This window comes from Mus musculus, chromosome 9, assembly GCF_000001635.26.
Source record: "Mus musculus strain C57BL/6J chromosome 9, GRCm38.p6 C57BL/6J".
NCBI classification, from domain to species: Eukaryota; Metazoa; Chordata; class Mammalia; order Rodentia; family Muridae; genus Mus; species Mus musculus.
The window spans coordinates 34,937,030-34,949,688 of record NC_000075.6 but is presented as its reverse complement, the minus strand read 5'-3'; the positions used below and the strand labels follow the sequence as shown (position 1 = coordinate 34,949,688).

The following is a 12,659-nucleotide window of genomic DNA, read 5'->3' as shown; positions in this document are numbered from 1 at the left end:
GGGGTTGTCCCAACCAGTACCTAGATTCAGAACCATCTAGAAGCCAGCTCTCTTCTGCATCATATCAGCTCTACATCCATGATTGGAAGGTGCACAAGTTAGTCACTTCTCTCTGAAGCCTTCTATAGTTTTGGAATTATGAACTGAGAGTTCGTGATGGCTAATCTTCATTGCCGACTTGACGAGATTCTGAACCATTTAGGAGTCACACCTCTGGGCATGTGTGAGAGTGTTTCCAGACAGAATTAATGGAGGAGGAAAGACCCAACCTGAATGTAGGTGGTGCCATCCACTGGGATGGTTGGACCAGACAATAAAAGGAAGAAAAAAAATGGGGGCTGCTCATCAACATTCATTCCTCTCTCTGTGTCTGCCCTCCACTGCTATAAAGAAACCTGGCCGGCAACACTTTCCCTTAGACTAAACTGGTCCCATCTGCCATGCCTTATCCCCTTAAGCCCTAGGCTAAAACAAATCCTCTCTGAGTTAGGTTGCAGAAGCGTTTCTGTCATTTTGTCACAACAAGAGAAGTAACTAATTCAGAATTGCTGCCCGTTCTGTGGGAGAACAAGTTAAGGAGCGTATCAGTTTGCGCTCTCGGTGTCCGGGGCTTGACGTCATTGTGAAAGATTGCCCTCTTTATTTTCACTGACTTAGTTTCTATCTTAAAGTATTTATGTCTGGTTAGGAAACCTGACTTCTAATGGGAGCCTCGAAGGTAGCATGGGAGAGCGGCCCCAGCAAAGCCCTTTTAATAACAAGCTGACATCCAACCTCCTTTCCCACTGTGGTCCTCCTTCCTTAGCTCCACCCTTTTCTTTGCATGGCATTTGTTACCTGGAAACCTAATGACACAGTTTAGTGGCTGAATCTGATTGTCGTTCCGTCAGCTACTTTGTACCTGGCTAAATGCAAGCTTCACCCGGTCCAAAGATGGCTTTGTCTTCCACTTACTGAGGAATCTAACAATTAGAAATGAAAAGCACTCTGGACACATTTCATGATCAAACCCATGGTCTCCACTTCCTCTACGGTGGAAGTCTTGGCTACCCGAGTCTTCTGGCATTTGGAAAAATCAAGTGTAATGGTGCCGTACAGTTCTGACCTTGAAGCTCCTGCCTGTGGTAAGCGTGGAGGTTCTGTTGTGCATACATTAGTATAATGCTTTAAGATGGATGGAGGGCCACATAGTTTTTTGTTAGATGGCACTCTCTTTCCTCATCGAGGGTTCCTCCTCCACAGGGTTCCTACTGTGCCATAGCTTGACACATGTATGTGTGGGTCTTGTGATGTCCATGTAAGCCACTGATTCTAGATCTAATGCTGTGACCCTTTAATACAGTAAATTATTTCCATTGATACTTCATAACTGTAATGTTGATAGTGTTATGAATCATAATGTAAATATCTGAAATGCAAGATATCTGACATACGACCCCTGTGAAAGGGTCGTCTGACCTCCCCAAAGGGGTTGTGACTCACAGGCTGAGAACTGCTGATCTAAGCCAAGCTTCTGCAGAGATGGCTAAGTGTGTGTGAAAGTGGGGTACGGAGAGAGGCCTGGCCCAAGGTCTGATAGGACTTTTTGAGGTCCTGTTTCCTAGCTTCAAGGTGGACTGCTGTCTAAAGTACCTTCTCTGCCTCAGGCACCACTCAGATCTTGGCTCCAGTGGGGAATGGCCCATTTTCCTAAAATAGTTGGTGCAACATACCATACTGGACTCCTCTGACTGGAAATAAAGCCTTTTGGGAGCTGACTAATTCTTAGACACCACTTGTTTAGTCATCACTTCATATTCCACAGGCCAAGAAACTGAGACCCAGAGAGGTTGAGTAATCATGTCAGGGTCACACAGCTGACTTGAAGTCTGAGGTTCTTTGCTGGAGAGAAAGACTTCCTGAGTGGATGTGTGTCTGGAAAGATCTTGGTATTGACATGGGCTTAAGTCAAGGATAGTCCTTGGCAGCTGGTTGAATGGCTGGGGGAACTCAAGCCGACTATAACCAGGGTTATAGCTTATTTGTCTGGGGTGCTCAGCTTCTTAGGTACAGTTCACTCCCCCACTTTCCCCTCATTCTCTGGCTCCTTTCTCCTCTGCCTCCCAGGGAAGCTAAAGCTCTGCTCAGAGTCAGTTCTTGCCTGATTACATCTGAGTGCTGCAAACACAATGCTAATTAATGTGTCTGTGACTCTAGGCTTGGCTGCTGGGCTGGTCCCCATTCCCTCCTGGAGCTGAGCTGAGCTAGGCAGGCTTGGAGAGCTGGCCCCCTGGCTTCTTTGAGCACACTGTCGGCAGATGCATATTTTAACAGTGCACATCTGCTGGCTATATAATCTCTCGTATTTGCCCTCCTCACTTGGCGCTTTGATGGAAGACCTCCGGGGGACTCCCTGTGTTCTAGCCAGAGTGTTTGCTTTGCGATTTTGCCGGAATACCATCTGATTCTGCCCTCACATCTTCTGCAGGTTCTAATCAAGCTCTTACTTTATTTAATTAAAAATCTATCTCAGGCAAATACAGAGTAAATTAGGAAGCTCTCCTATTCCTGGAACACAGGAAAAGCTTCCCTCCTTGGGGAGCTGGCCCAGACACTTTCCTGGGCTGAGATGTCAGAATGTAGCAAGTAGGGGGTCTCAGCGGGTTGGGAAGGAAAGCAGCTCTAAGGACCTTAAGAGTCCTTAACAAACACTGGATGTGTTTTATCCCCAGACCAGAAACCCTTTCCAGTCTCAAGGTTGGCTACCAGTTAGGGGTGGTAGGAGAGGAGTCCTGCAAGACCAGGAACCTAGAGAGGATCTGCAACATTGGGATAGATCCTCCAAGGTGGGGAAGTGGGACCTCTTCACCTCAGAAATAGCTGAGGTCCTGAATGTGGAGCCTGGAAGCCTCTTTTACCCCAAATCCAGTTTGCCTGGGAGAATGGCTGATGTAAGGAGACACCACCTGGTGCTTCTGTTCCATCTGCAGGGATCCTCTCAGAGTACCCTGATGGGCCCTTACCATTCAGTCTTCCAGCTGACGTCTAGGCTTGAACAAATATCCCAACCACAGAAACCCAGCTCTGTGCCCTAGGCACAGTGCCAGGCCAAGGCTTTGAGTGACACACAGAGAAGAAAGAATATCTTTTAGAGGTGACCCCAAAACAAATTTGGGTCTGTTCAGATCGAATCCCCAGGCCCTGTTCTGAGAAGGCTGGCTTTTAACCAGGAGGACAGATGACATTCTGCTGGCATTTGAGACCAGAAGACTGGGCAAGGACTTGTTGGTCTGGAGCTAGGAAATGTGGAATTGATTTTAAATGTTAATTAAGCTGTGTGACCTCCTGTGCATGCCTTTGCCTCTCTGAGTCTCCCCCAAAGTTTATCAGCAAAGCACATGCAATAATATGGAGTTTCAGTATAGTGCTTTGTTGGTTAACTGAGATAGCAGGGAGTGGCCAGGCTTGGTTGGTGAGTCTTCTATATCTCGAGGACAATAACGTTCTGTTTTAGCTTCTGCATGGCGTCCCAGGAATGGACTGTGTGTAGGTCTTTTCTTTCCAGCAGTCTCTGGCAGCCTCATGGAGGGTGCGAGGGAGCAGAGGAAGGTTTCTGAGGATGGGGACTGAGTGGTCTCTGAAGGTGAACATCCTACAGCGTCACATGGCAAATCTGTTCTGCCAGTTTGCAGTCAATTCCCCAACCAGGAAACACACCCGGTCTTCCCCATCTCCTCTCAGCTCTACAATGCATGGCAACCTTTTCTCAACTTAGCCCCATCTCAAGGGGGAAAAGAAGATGGCTACTACTCCCTGTAGTGTCCTTGTCTCTCCCGTAAAGCATGCCTTGCCTGGCCCCATCTCCCAACCCCTCTGCTCCACAAAAGCCTTTTCCACCCCTTTCCTGCCAGGCAGAGCTGGCTCCCAGGTTGCGGGTGTGTGAGGTTCTGAAGTGGCCCCTCTCAGCCTCAGCTTAGGCCGAGCAGCTGCTAAATGGTCCTCTGTGGCCTGTCTGCCCTCGCTCTTGGAATCACGCACCCCTTGCGTTTAGCTGTGTAGATCTGAAGATAACCCGACATGCTCTTAAATATTTCATCTCAGAGCATGAGCAGCATCCCAGCTGCCGACTCTGTCATCAGAGCTCCACAGCAGCTGCCAGGAGGCAGCCAAGGCCAGGCTGGAGCTCCTCTCTCGCCTGCCCAGGCCCTATCCACATGGACTTGGCAGAGATGCAACCCTAGGGGGCCAGGGAGGTGGAACAGGCAGGGAGACCCCGGGCTAGGCCTTCTGCTTTTCTGAGCCTCAGTTTCTCTCCGTAGTAACAATCCATGAGCCAGTCTGAACGAACTTTGAGAACTGCTGGGAGCTACTTTGCAATTATGAATGATTATCATGTATGTGAACAAACTGTTTTCCAACAGCCCCCTTCCCTGGAAAACGTGGCCAGAGGAAGGAGGTGACAAGGCCGAACTCTTAACTAAAATTGGGAAGTTTAAGGTGTCATTGAACAAGTCCCCACCTCTCTATATCTTCTGGCAGGTCTGCCCTTAATGGAGGAGTGGGGACCTCTTCAGGAAGGTTGTCCCAGTGACATTTGAATAAAAAATGGGAAACAAAAAGCAAGAATGAAAATTGTAAGAATAAGGACATGAAATGAAATCTTACTGGGATGTCCTGAGAACCAGGACTCCAAGGGGACCAGGGTTGAAGGCCTCTGGAACAAGGGTCTTTGCACACTGAAGTCATGGAGGACCAAACTTGAGACTCATTTTTAGGAGGGGGTCAGGACATATAGAGCTTTTCTGATCCTTTTGGAGGTCATCTCTGGAAGAAGGGTCTTTCAGTCTCTGTCACATTCTTTTCCAGACAGGCACTGCTGCAGCAGGCCTGGCCTCATTTACACTGTAGAATACCTAGGACCCTCATCTACTCCCGACGTACAGCCAAATACATGGGTTAGGTAGGACAATAATAGGTTGGTGGCAATATGATTTCCTAAGGTGGGGGACTTTTACCTGTCCCCTTTGGATGGGAAGAGGAGAGGGCAGAAGTAGATGGAGCCAGATGCAATGAAATCCAAAGGTGAGCCTCCCATGACAAGCTCTGTAGAAGGACTCTCCAGTAGCTGAACTGTTGGAGGTTCTCAGAGTCCTTATGCCATCCCTGCATACCTGTATGTAGGTGACTTACCCAGGACGGTGAGGCGTGCAGGGCGGGACCGGATGGCAGCCTGGATGGCCTGGCACTCATACACGGCATCATCCTGAAGCTCAGCCCTCAGGATCTTCAGGTGATGCTCTCCTGAGAGGTGGTTCCCCACCACCAGGTACTGGGGGTAACCTGGGGAAGAAGGCAGAGAAATGTAAGAGATCAAAATAGTCTGGTTGCCAGTTTCCAGAGGGCCATTCGGAGATGTTGTGACCTCTTAAGGCTTAAAAAGAAATCTCCCTTGCAAAAGCAATTATACATCTAGTGAACAGTGGCTCAGGCAGAGGTCTTCCTGGCTGAGTTCTTCCCTTCTGCCAAAGGCAAATCTTTCTGGAAGGTTGACTAGTGGGTCTGATTCCTGGCCTGGGTAGAGCTGAGCTCAGGTGGCCTTCTGATGACTCTAATACACTGGAAACGTTATGTCTATAGTACGACTTCCTCAGAGTAGCTTCCTTACTGGTTCCTTCCCTAATTCTCAGGGCCATTCACCCCCAACAACCCCAGTCTTTTGTTTCTTTCCTTTTTTTAAAAAAAAATCCCCTTCCTTCCTTCCTTCCTTTCTTCCTTCCTTCCTTCCTTCCTTCCTTCCTTCCTTCCTTCCTTCCTTCCTTCCTTCCTCCCTCCCTCCCTCCCTCCCTCCCTCCCTCCCTCTCTCTCTCTCTCTCTCCCTCTCCCTCCCCCTCTCCCTCTCCCTCCCCCCTCTTTCTTTTTTAACTTGTGTGTGTGTGTGTGTGTGTGTGTCTGTGTGTGTGTGTGTGTGTGTGTTTGCACTGGTGGTTCTAAGGCCTAAGGAAAATGTGGGAAGTCAGTGTTAGAGACAAAGCATAGGACATGCTGAGCAGGCAGGCATGGCTATGGGTATTGGCTCTAGGAAAATGCTATCCATATTCAGTGGTGTTTGCAATGCAGAGTGGGGATGAGGACAGGGAGGACAGGGTGTAAGGAGAGAGAGACAGAGAGGAGGGAGGGAGGGAGAGAGAGTCCAAGATTCACAAAGAAAAGAGAAAGCAAGAGAAAAACAGAAGGAAAAGGGACTAGGGATTTGTTTACTTGGAAGGGGTCAAGAGTGACTTCAGGAGAGGAGCTTTGTTCCAGGAATCTAAGAGTACAGGACATCTTGGAAAGCTGGGCACAAGGCACCATACCTGCCCATTTCTGGGCATTCCTGACTCCCACCCCCAGGCCCCAGGGCCTGATTAAGCACTTAGGAGGCACTCAGGACACTTAGGAATTTGGGGCCTCAGTGCATATACACTGGTGATGAATAATAGATAAGTAAAAGTTTGAAGGCGATGAATCATTCAGCAGCTGCTGCGGCCAGGAGGCTGAATGCAAACACTGACCGCAGCCCTGGCCATAGGCGGCCCCTTGCTCTCTCTGCGGTCTTGGGCTCTAAGCCTCTTCATTTGTCCTATCAGGATGTTATCCATCTACGCCCTCACCTGAGTTCTGCTCTCCCCATAGCCTTTGCGCTATGGGATTATGCATGGGCTCCTTCTTTTGGCTCTGTCCTGGTTGCTTTCTCTCTTCAGAGCCCATTCTGGATAAGCTAAGGGTGGATGAGAGACAGGACAGGGTGGCTGACTGTACCAGGACGCATCAGTGCCTGTCCTTGGTCACTGATGTGGGGATCCATGGTCTTTCAAAAGGCTTGGCAGCATGATCTGTGAGCTCTTCTACACCTGAGACCATACTGTTCTCATCATGACACTAAAGGACCTTGCTCACCACAGCTAAGCTGGGCCAACCAAAAATGATGCCAAGGATCAGATGCATCCAAGGAGGACACTGCCTACCCATCTCCCACTTACTTGCCTGCCTTCTGATGGGCAAAGGGACAAGCCCAAGCAAGCGAAGCAGGGTTGCCAACTGCTGCTGGCCTCTGTGCAGCTGTCCACCCTGCCCTCCAGCCCAGCTCCCATCCTGCTGTTCTGCAATTAGGTCTGTCCCCTGCAGGCATCTTGGATGGAACTGTGGAGTTTTTTGTTGTTGTTGTCTTACAAGCTATCAGCAGCAGGATTTCACTCTCATGAGCTGTGGAAAACATCAGTGATGGGTTTGTTTGTATTTGCCTAATTAGGCAGGGAGCTTCGATGCTATCTCCAGGACTGGCAGCTTCTGTGGAAAACACACACAGGAGCGCAGCTTCGGAGGAATCTGTAGCTCTGTCTATGGTACCCTTGCTTTGTAGTCTCAAAGGAGGCAAAGATTCAGGGCATCTAGGTACTAGTCACGGTGTGTAGGTCCAAACTCCCGCTTATCTCTTCCATGTTCTGGAAGCTTTAGCTCTGTTGGATCTCAGCTTCCTTATCAGCAAAGTGGGGGTCTCACAGGTGAAGATTTCAACAGGATAATCTATGTAAGCTGGCTTTGAACTTATGTCAGTTTTGCACTGACCTTCCCAAGTGCTAAAATTACAGGTATTGGCTACCATGTCACCCTATCCTATACATGCTAATTTAAATACAAATGATGTCAGAGTGAAGGAGATGGCTCACTGTAAGTGTGAGGATTCATGTTCTGATCCTTAGCACCCAAAAAGTTGGGTGTGGTGGTGCTGGGGCCAAGGAACAGAGATCAGTAGATCCCTGGGGCTTATTATCAGTCAGTCAGTCAGTCAGTCAGTCAGTCAGTCAGTCAGTCTGCCAGCCAGTCAGTCTGGCCAACTGGTAAGCTCCAGGTTCAGTGAGAGAACATGTCTCAAAAATTAGGTAAAGACTGAAGAAGACAGCCAACATTGACCTCTAGCCTGTTCTATAAAGGTGGTTTGAATGAAAATCCCTCCCTAGGCTCAGTAGACAGTAGCACTATTAGGGGGTATGGCCTTGCTAGAGTAGATATGGTTTTACTGGAGGAAGTGTGTCACTGTGGACAGGCTTTGAGGTTTCAAATGCTCAAGCCAGGCTCAGTGTCACTCTCTTCACGCTGCCTGAAGATCCAGATGTAGAACTCTCAGCTCTTTGCCAGCATCATGTCTACCTTCATGCTGTCATGCTTCCCACCATGATGATAATGGACTAAACCTCTGAAACTGTAAGCCAGCCCCAGTTAAAAGCTTTACTTTGTAAGAGTTGCTATGACTATGGTGTCTCTTAACATCAATAAAAGCCACATGCATACATACACATAACACACACACACACACACACACACACACACACACACACACATACACACACACAGTGAAAAAAGTACAAATGGCAGAAAGGTAGAGTAGAGGTGTCTGTCTTTCTTTGGAAGAGAGTAGGCAGGGTCTCATCCAACCAGATCAGTAAGATAGTTGAGTCAATTTATTTTTCTTCAACTGTTACCCTGTTCCCCTTTCAATTAAAGGGGGTTATACTCTTTCGCTCCCTTTGGATAATCATAGACTCATGAGACATCTGAGAAGTGCCTTTTAGGAGAAAATACTCTATCTGCACCTGAGAATGTACTGGCAAACATTTTCTTTCTGGTGTCTCAGCCTTGGCGACCAGAAAGACACTAATGTGTCAGTGAGAGACTCATGACTGGTATACTGTGTTGGGTAACACAGTTAAATGAAAGCGGACAGAGTCACACTGCGACACGGGCCCTCAGATCTCCTGTTTTATGCACTTATCAAGTCTTTGCTGAGTTCAGCTGTGTTCTGTTCTGTCCTTTTTGTCCCAGGCCAGTAAGTTGTATGTATGGAACTGTGAGAACCTATCATTACTGCCAGGATGGTGTTTTGTGGATAGGTGATTAAACACAGGACAGATATTTCTCAGGAGCCTGAGCTTATGGTCTCTGCAGCAGAGAGTCTAGGGCCCATCTTCCTTAGTGACTGAGTCAAGCTGGAGAGGAAGCCAACTTAGGCCACAGGTCAACTTGTCTTTAGCATCAGTACCCAGATCCTGGATCCCTGAGAACCAGGTATGGAACTTCAGATCAGAGATGCAATTGATGTGCCTTGATATCAATTCTATGATTTGTCCCTAATGACCTGGGAGCTCCACTTGGCCATTAAGTGATGAGACAAGGTCCCAACAAAAGGCTGATAACCACTGACCAGGAGCCCAGACAGTCTTCCTCATCATCCTGGTGTTGGTCCAGGCTTACGACTGTCCAGGGCAGAAGCAATCCTCCTTTGGGAAGGTCATTGCATTCCCCATCTCCCTAGGGTACCAGAGCTGAGTATCTCTGAACTTGGCTGGTTCCCATAACACTTAAAACTTTACAGCAGCACAGTATATTTTGGAGATATTCTTGGGTATTTTATTTCTGCTCAGCTGGGCTGCAGCATTAGGCCCGTGACTGCTATTGACCATTGCTATAATGTTTCAATATACATTTTTTTGGCAAGACATAACTCATATTTTAAAATATTAATTTCCCAGCCCCAGTGTTTCTGAGTGCACTTCGATTTTTATTTTCCTGCAGCTGTACAGCATGAACGAGGAGAAACTACTTCCCAGTTGAATGCATACTTCTCATCCATTCTCTACTCCTAGATGTTCCCAGATGGCAGGTGAGTGACACCCAGATCTGTCCTTCTGAATTTCATCATGCACTTCAGCCCAGCAATCAGGCCCTTGTTCGCCCAGCCCAGGGCAGAGTAATGACAGAATGGTCAAGTGACATGGAATGGCTGCGGGTTTTTTATGCCCTGGGGAAAGCGTAGTTTGGCAAGGTGTTTGGATGAGCTTCTGAAATAGCCACACACAATAGCTACCAAATGATATGGCCTGGCACAAACTACAGAGTTGATGTGCCAGTCAGTAGCAGCTGCAGGAGGCCCCCACGGTGCAGCTTGCCCGGGTGGCTGAACAAGGTTGGCAGTTAATGTAAGCCCTTCCTGTCTTTTCTTCCCATCATGAGATGAATCCTAAGAGAAGCAGATTTTCTTATGAGTTTTCAGTTCATTGGCTCTCTCCTTGGGTGGGAGGCTGGATCATGCCTTGATAAATGAGGATTCACTCTGGGCCAAGAAACAGGAGCACATGATGTTCGGAATCAGACTTTGTGAGGATCACATTGGCTTTGGAATGAATCCTGTTCTAGGTTTAGGACTGGCCACCAGAGTGGAGATCAGTACTCATAGCCAGAGGCACCTGGGATGCCTAGGGATCTAGATCCAGGCCTGGGATCAGGAGAGTTGCAGAGCTGGCTGGGCATTTGAGTCCCAAATGGAATATGGAGTTCCATACTGGAACAGTTATGAGAGGCAGCGTCTGTACTGAGCCCTTTTGTATGGGTGGGGGAAGTCTGGAAATACTCACTTGAGAGGTCTCTGCCTACACCCAGAGCCAAGCCATCTTTGATCCACAGGACGAAGCCATCATATTCAGGGATGGCACACAGCAGAGTCACTGGCTGTCCTGACACCACCACTTGGTCCTGGGGTTGCTGGCTGAAGGAGTAGACTTGACCTGGGGAGGGAGAAGCACAGTGGTCAGTCAGTGAGGCCAGCAGTGCCTTACATGCTCTGGAATCAGAGCCAGGCTGACCCAAGAACCCAACTCTAGCCAAGTTCCCCTCTTTCAGGGGCTGGCTTGAGACTCCAGACTCAAGACCTCTTCTTATGCAACCTTAGTGCTGACCCAGTGATGAACCCCAGCCACCACGGGACATGCCCCCTCCCGTCTCTGTGTTCAACTCCCACCTAACTTCACTTGCTCAGGAGTCATACGGCTCTAGTTTAACCTGGCAATCCAGGTGATTGGTGACTAGTATAGGGCCTTGGCAGGAGCTGGTAATCATCCCTACCTAGAGTCTTCTTTTCTTTTCTTAAAAATATTTATTTCATTTATATGAGTACACTGTAGCTATCTTCAGACACATCAGAAGAGAGCATCGCATCCCATCACAGATGATTGTGAGCCACCATGTGGTTGCTGGGAATTGAACTCAGGACCTCTGGAAGAGCAGCCAGTGCTCTTAACTGCTGAGCTATCTCTCCAGCCCCCTTGTTTCATTTTCTAAGGTTGGCTCTTACAGTCTCCCCCTTGGGAATCTCTTGGAAGCCCATGCCTCTCTCCCCCCACCTAAAAAGCAAGATGGCACGACCATTGAAGCTATCGGTTCATATATTATTAAACACGTAGTTTGCTGCACATGTGAGGTGCCTGGCTCTGTGCATCTTTAAGCATCAGCTCATGAATTATTACTCTGCTAACAGTGTAACCGTAGTAAGCACCCGTGTCTACCTGGAGAGAGGAGGGCTGGCATAAGTGTGGGACAGAGGAGAGTAGTGCTGAGCTGACTCAGTACTTCCAATGCTGGCTGTACTGCCTGGGGGTACTGTGCTAACAGCACCCCTCAGGTCATCAGCAGACAGCTCTGCAGTACTGGGAACCAAGGTGTTTGTCAATGGCTATCTGTGGCAGGCTGGGGGCTGTGAATCTGCCTCATTCTGTCTCTGAGGGTTGTTCTCATCTGCTGAATTGTTCCCCACGCAGCTCCCAAAGCATGGAATTAGGGAAAGTATGGAGATAATGTGGTTTGTGTTCTTGGGAGGCCACAAAGCATGGGCAGTGGGTCACTGTTAATCTGAGATGACTGCAGTCAGTGCTTTCCATACGCCCTTCTCCTAGAGACAATGTAATGCTTTAGGGCAGAAAAAAAAATCACTATTTTATAACAAAGAAACCAGTACCAGAGAGGCACAACAACAAGATCAGGGTCACACAGATAATGAGTGGTAGATTGGGGCTGGAGTGGGGTCCACTTGCGTTTCCAGCCCTCAGTTTGTTCTCACCCCAGCCCTGAAGACACAGATATTCTGTGGGAGGGAAAGGAACCTGGGAGTCAGCTGCCGCCTCCTTCCCACAGCACCACTGATTGCCTGGACTTGGATTACCGTCCCACACAGGATGGTGGGCATAGGGAGAGCTGAAGCACATGGCGTCCCTAGGGCAGCAAAGAGTGGGGGCAGCAGGCAGGTCTGGAGTTCATAGCCTGGTGGGATCTTAGCAACCTCTCTGAGGAGTCTCATTAAAAATAAAATTGGCCTGGAATTGTGTGAGTAACCCTTTTTATTCTAATATTAGTTTTACAAATTAGATTATGGAGGATATTTTAATCAACTCGGGATAGTGGTTTTTTTTCTCTTACTCTGTCGCTTTAAGTTTTCTGTTGTAATTAGGCTCTTTCTGACACCAAACAAGAAAGAGGAAAAGATGAGACAGAAGAGGAAGAGGAGTGATGGGAAGAGCCATAAAGTAGGGGTGCAGACAGGAAGGAAGGAGAGTGGGAGAGGGAGGGGGAGAAGAGGCAGAGGAGAGAAAGGGAGAAGAGATGGGAAGGGGGAATAGATGAGGAGGAAGGAGTTTGGAGGAGGAAAATAGGAGGACAAAGGATGAAGAAGGAGTGAAGAGGAGGGAAAAAGCAGGAGGGAGAAGGGGAGGGAGGAGACAAGAGGGAAGAAAAGAGAGGAAAGAATGGAGAGTAGGGAGGAAAAGGGAATGGGGAGAAGGCAGAAGAAAAGAAGAATGGTCAGGAGGAGGAATAAG

The 12,659-nt window shown here is 48.4% G+C and overlaps 1 protein-coding gene and 1 long non-coding RNA gene across 19 annotated transcripts in view; one reads left to right on the top strand and one right to left on the bottom strand.

Annotated features, from left to right (window-relative positions):
• The window catches only part of Kirrel3 (kirre like nephrin family adhesion molecule 3), a 554,955-nt gene that overhangs the window by 91,119 nt on the left and 451,177 nt on the right, over positions 1 to 12,659 (bottom strand). For all 14 annotated transcript variants that reach the window (XM_006510557.4, XM_006510559.4, XM_006510561.4 and 11 more), the window contains 2 exons: positions 10,428 to 10,577; positions 5,170 to 5,319 (listed from right to left, as the gene is read on the bottom strand). In XM_006510557.4, coding sequence (XP_006510620.1) covers positions 5,170 to 5,319; positions 10,428 to 10,577 — 300 coding nt within the window. The remainder of the gene's footprint in view (positions 1 to 5,169; positions 5,320 to 10,427; positions 10,578 to 12,659) is intronic.
• Kirrel3os overlaps positions 1 to 12,659 on the top strand; it is an 89,466-nt gene that overhangs the window by 58,007 nt on the left and 18,800 nt on the right. For all 5 annotated transcript variants that reach the window (XR_003948304.1, XR_003948306.1, XR_003948305.1 and 2 more), the window contains one exon: positions 9,589 to 9,676. This is a non-coding gene — a long non-coding RNA (kirre like nephrin family adhesion molecule 3, opposite strand). The remainder of the gene's footprint in view (positions 1 to 9,588; positions 9,677 to 12,659) is intronic.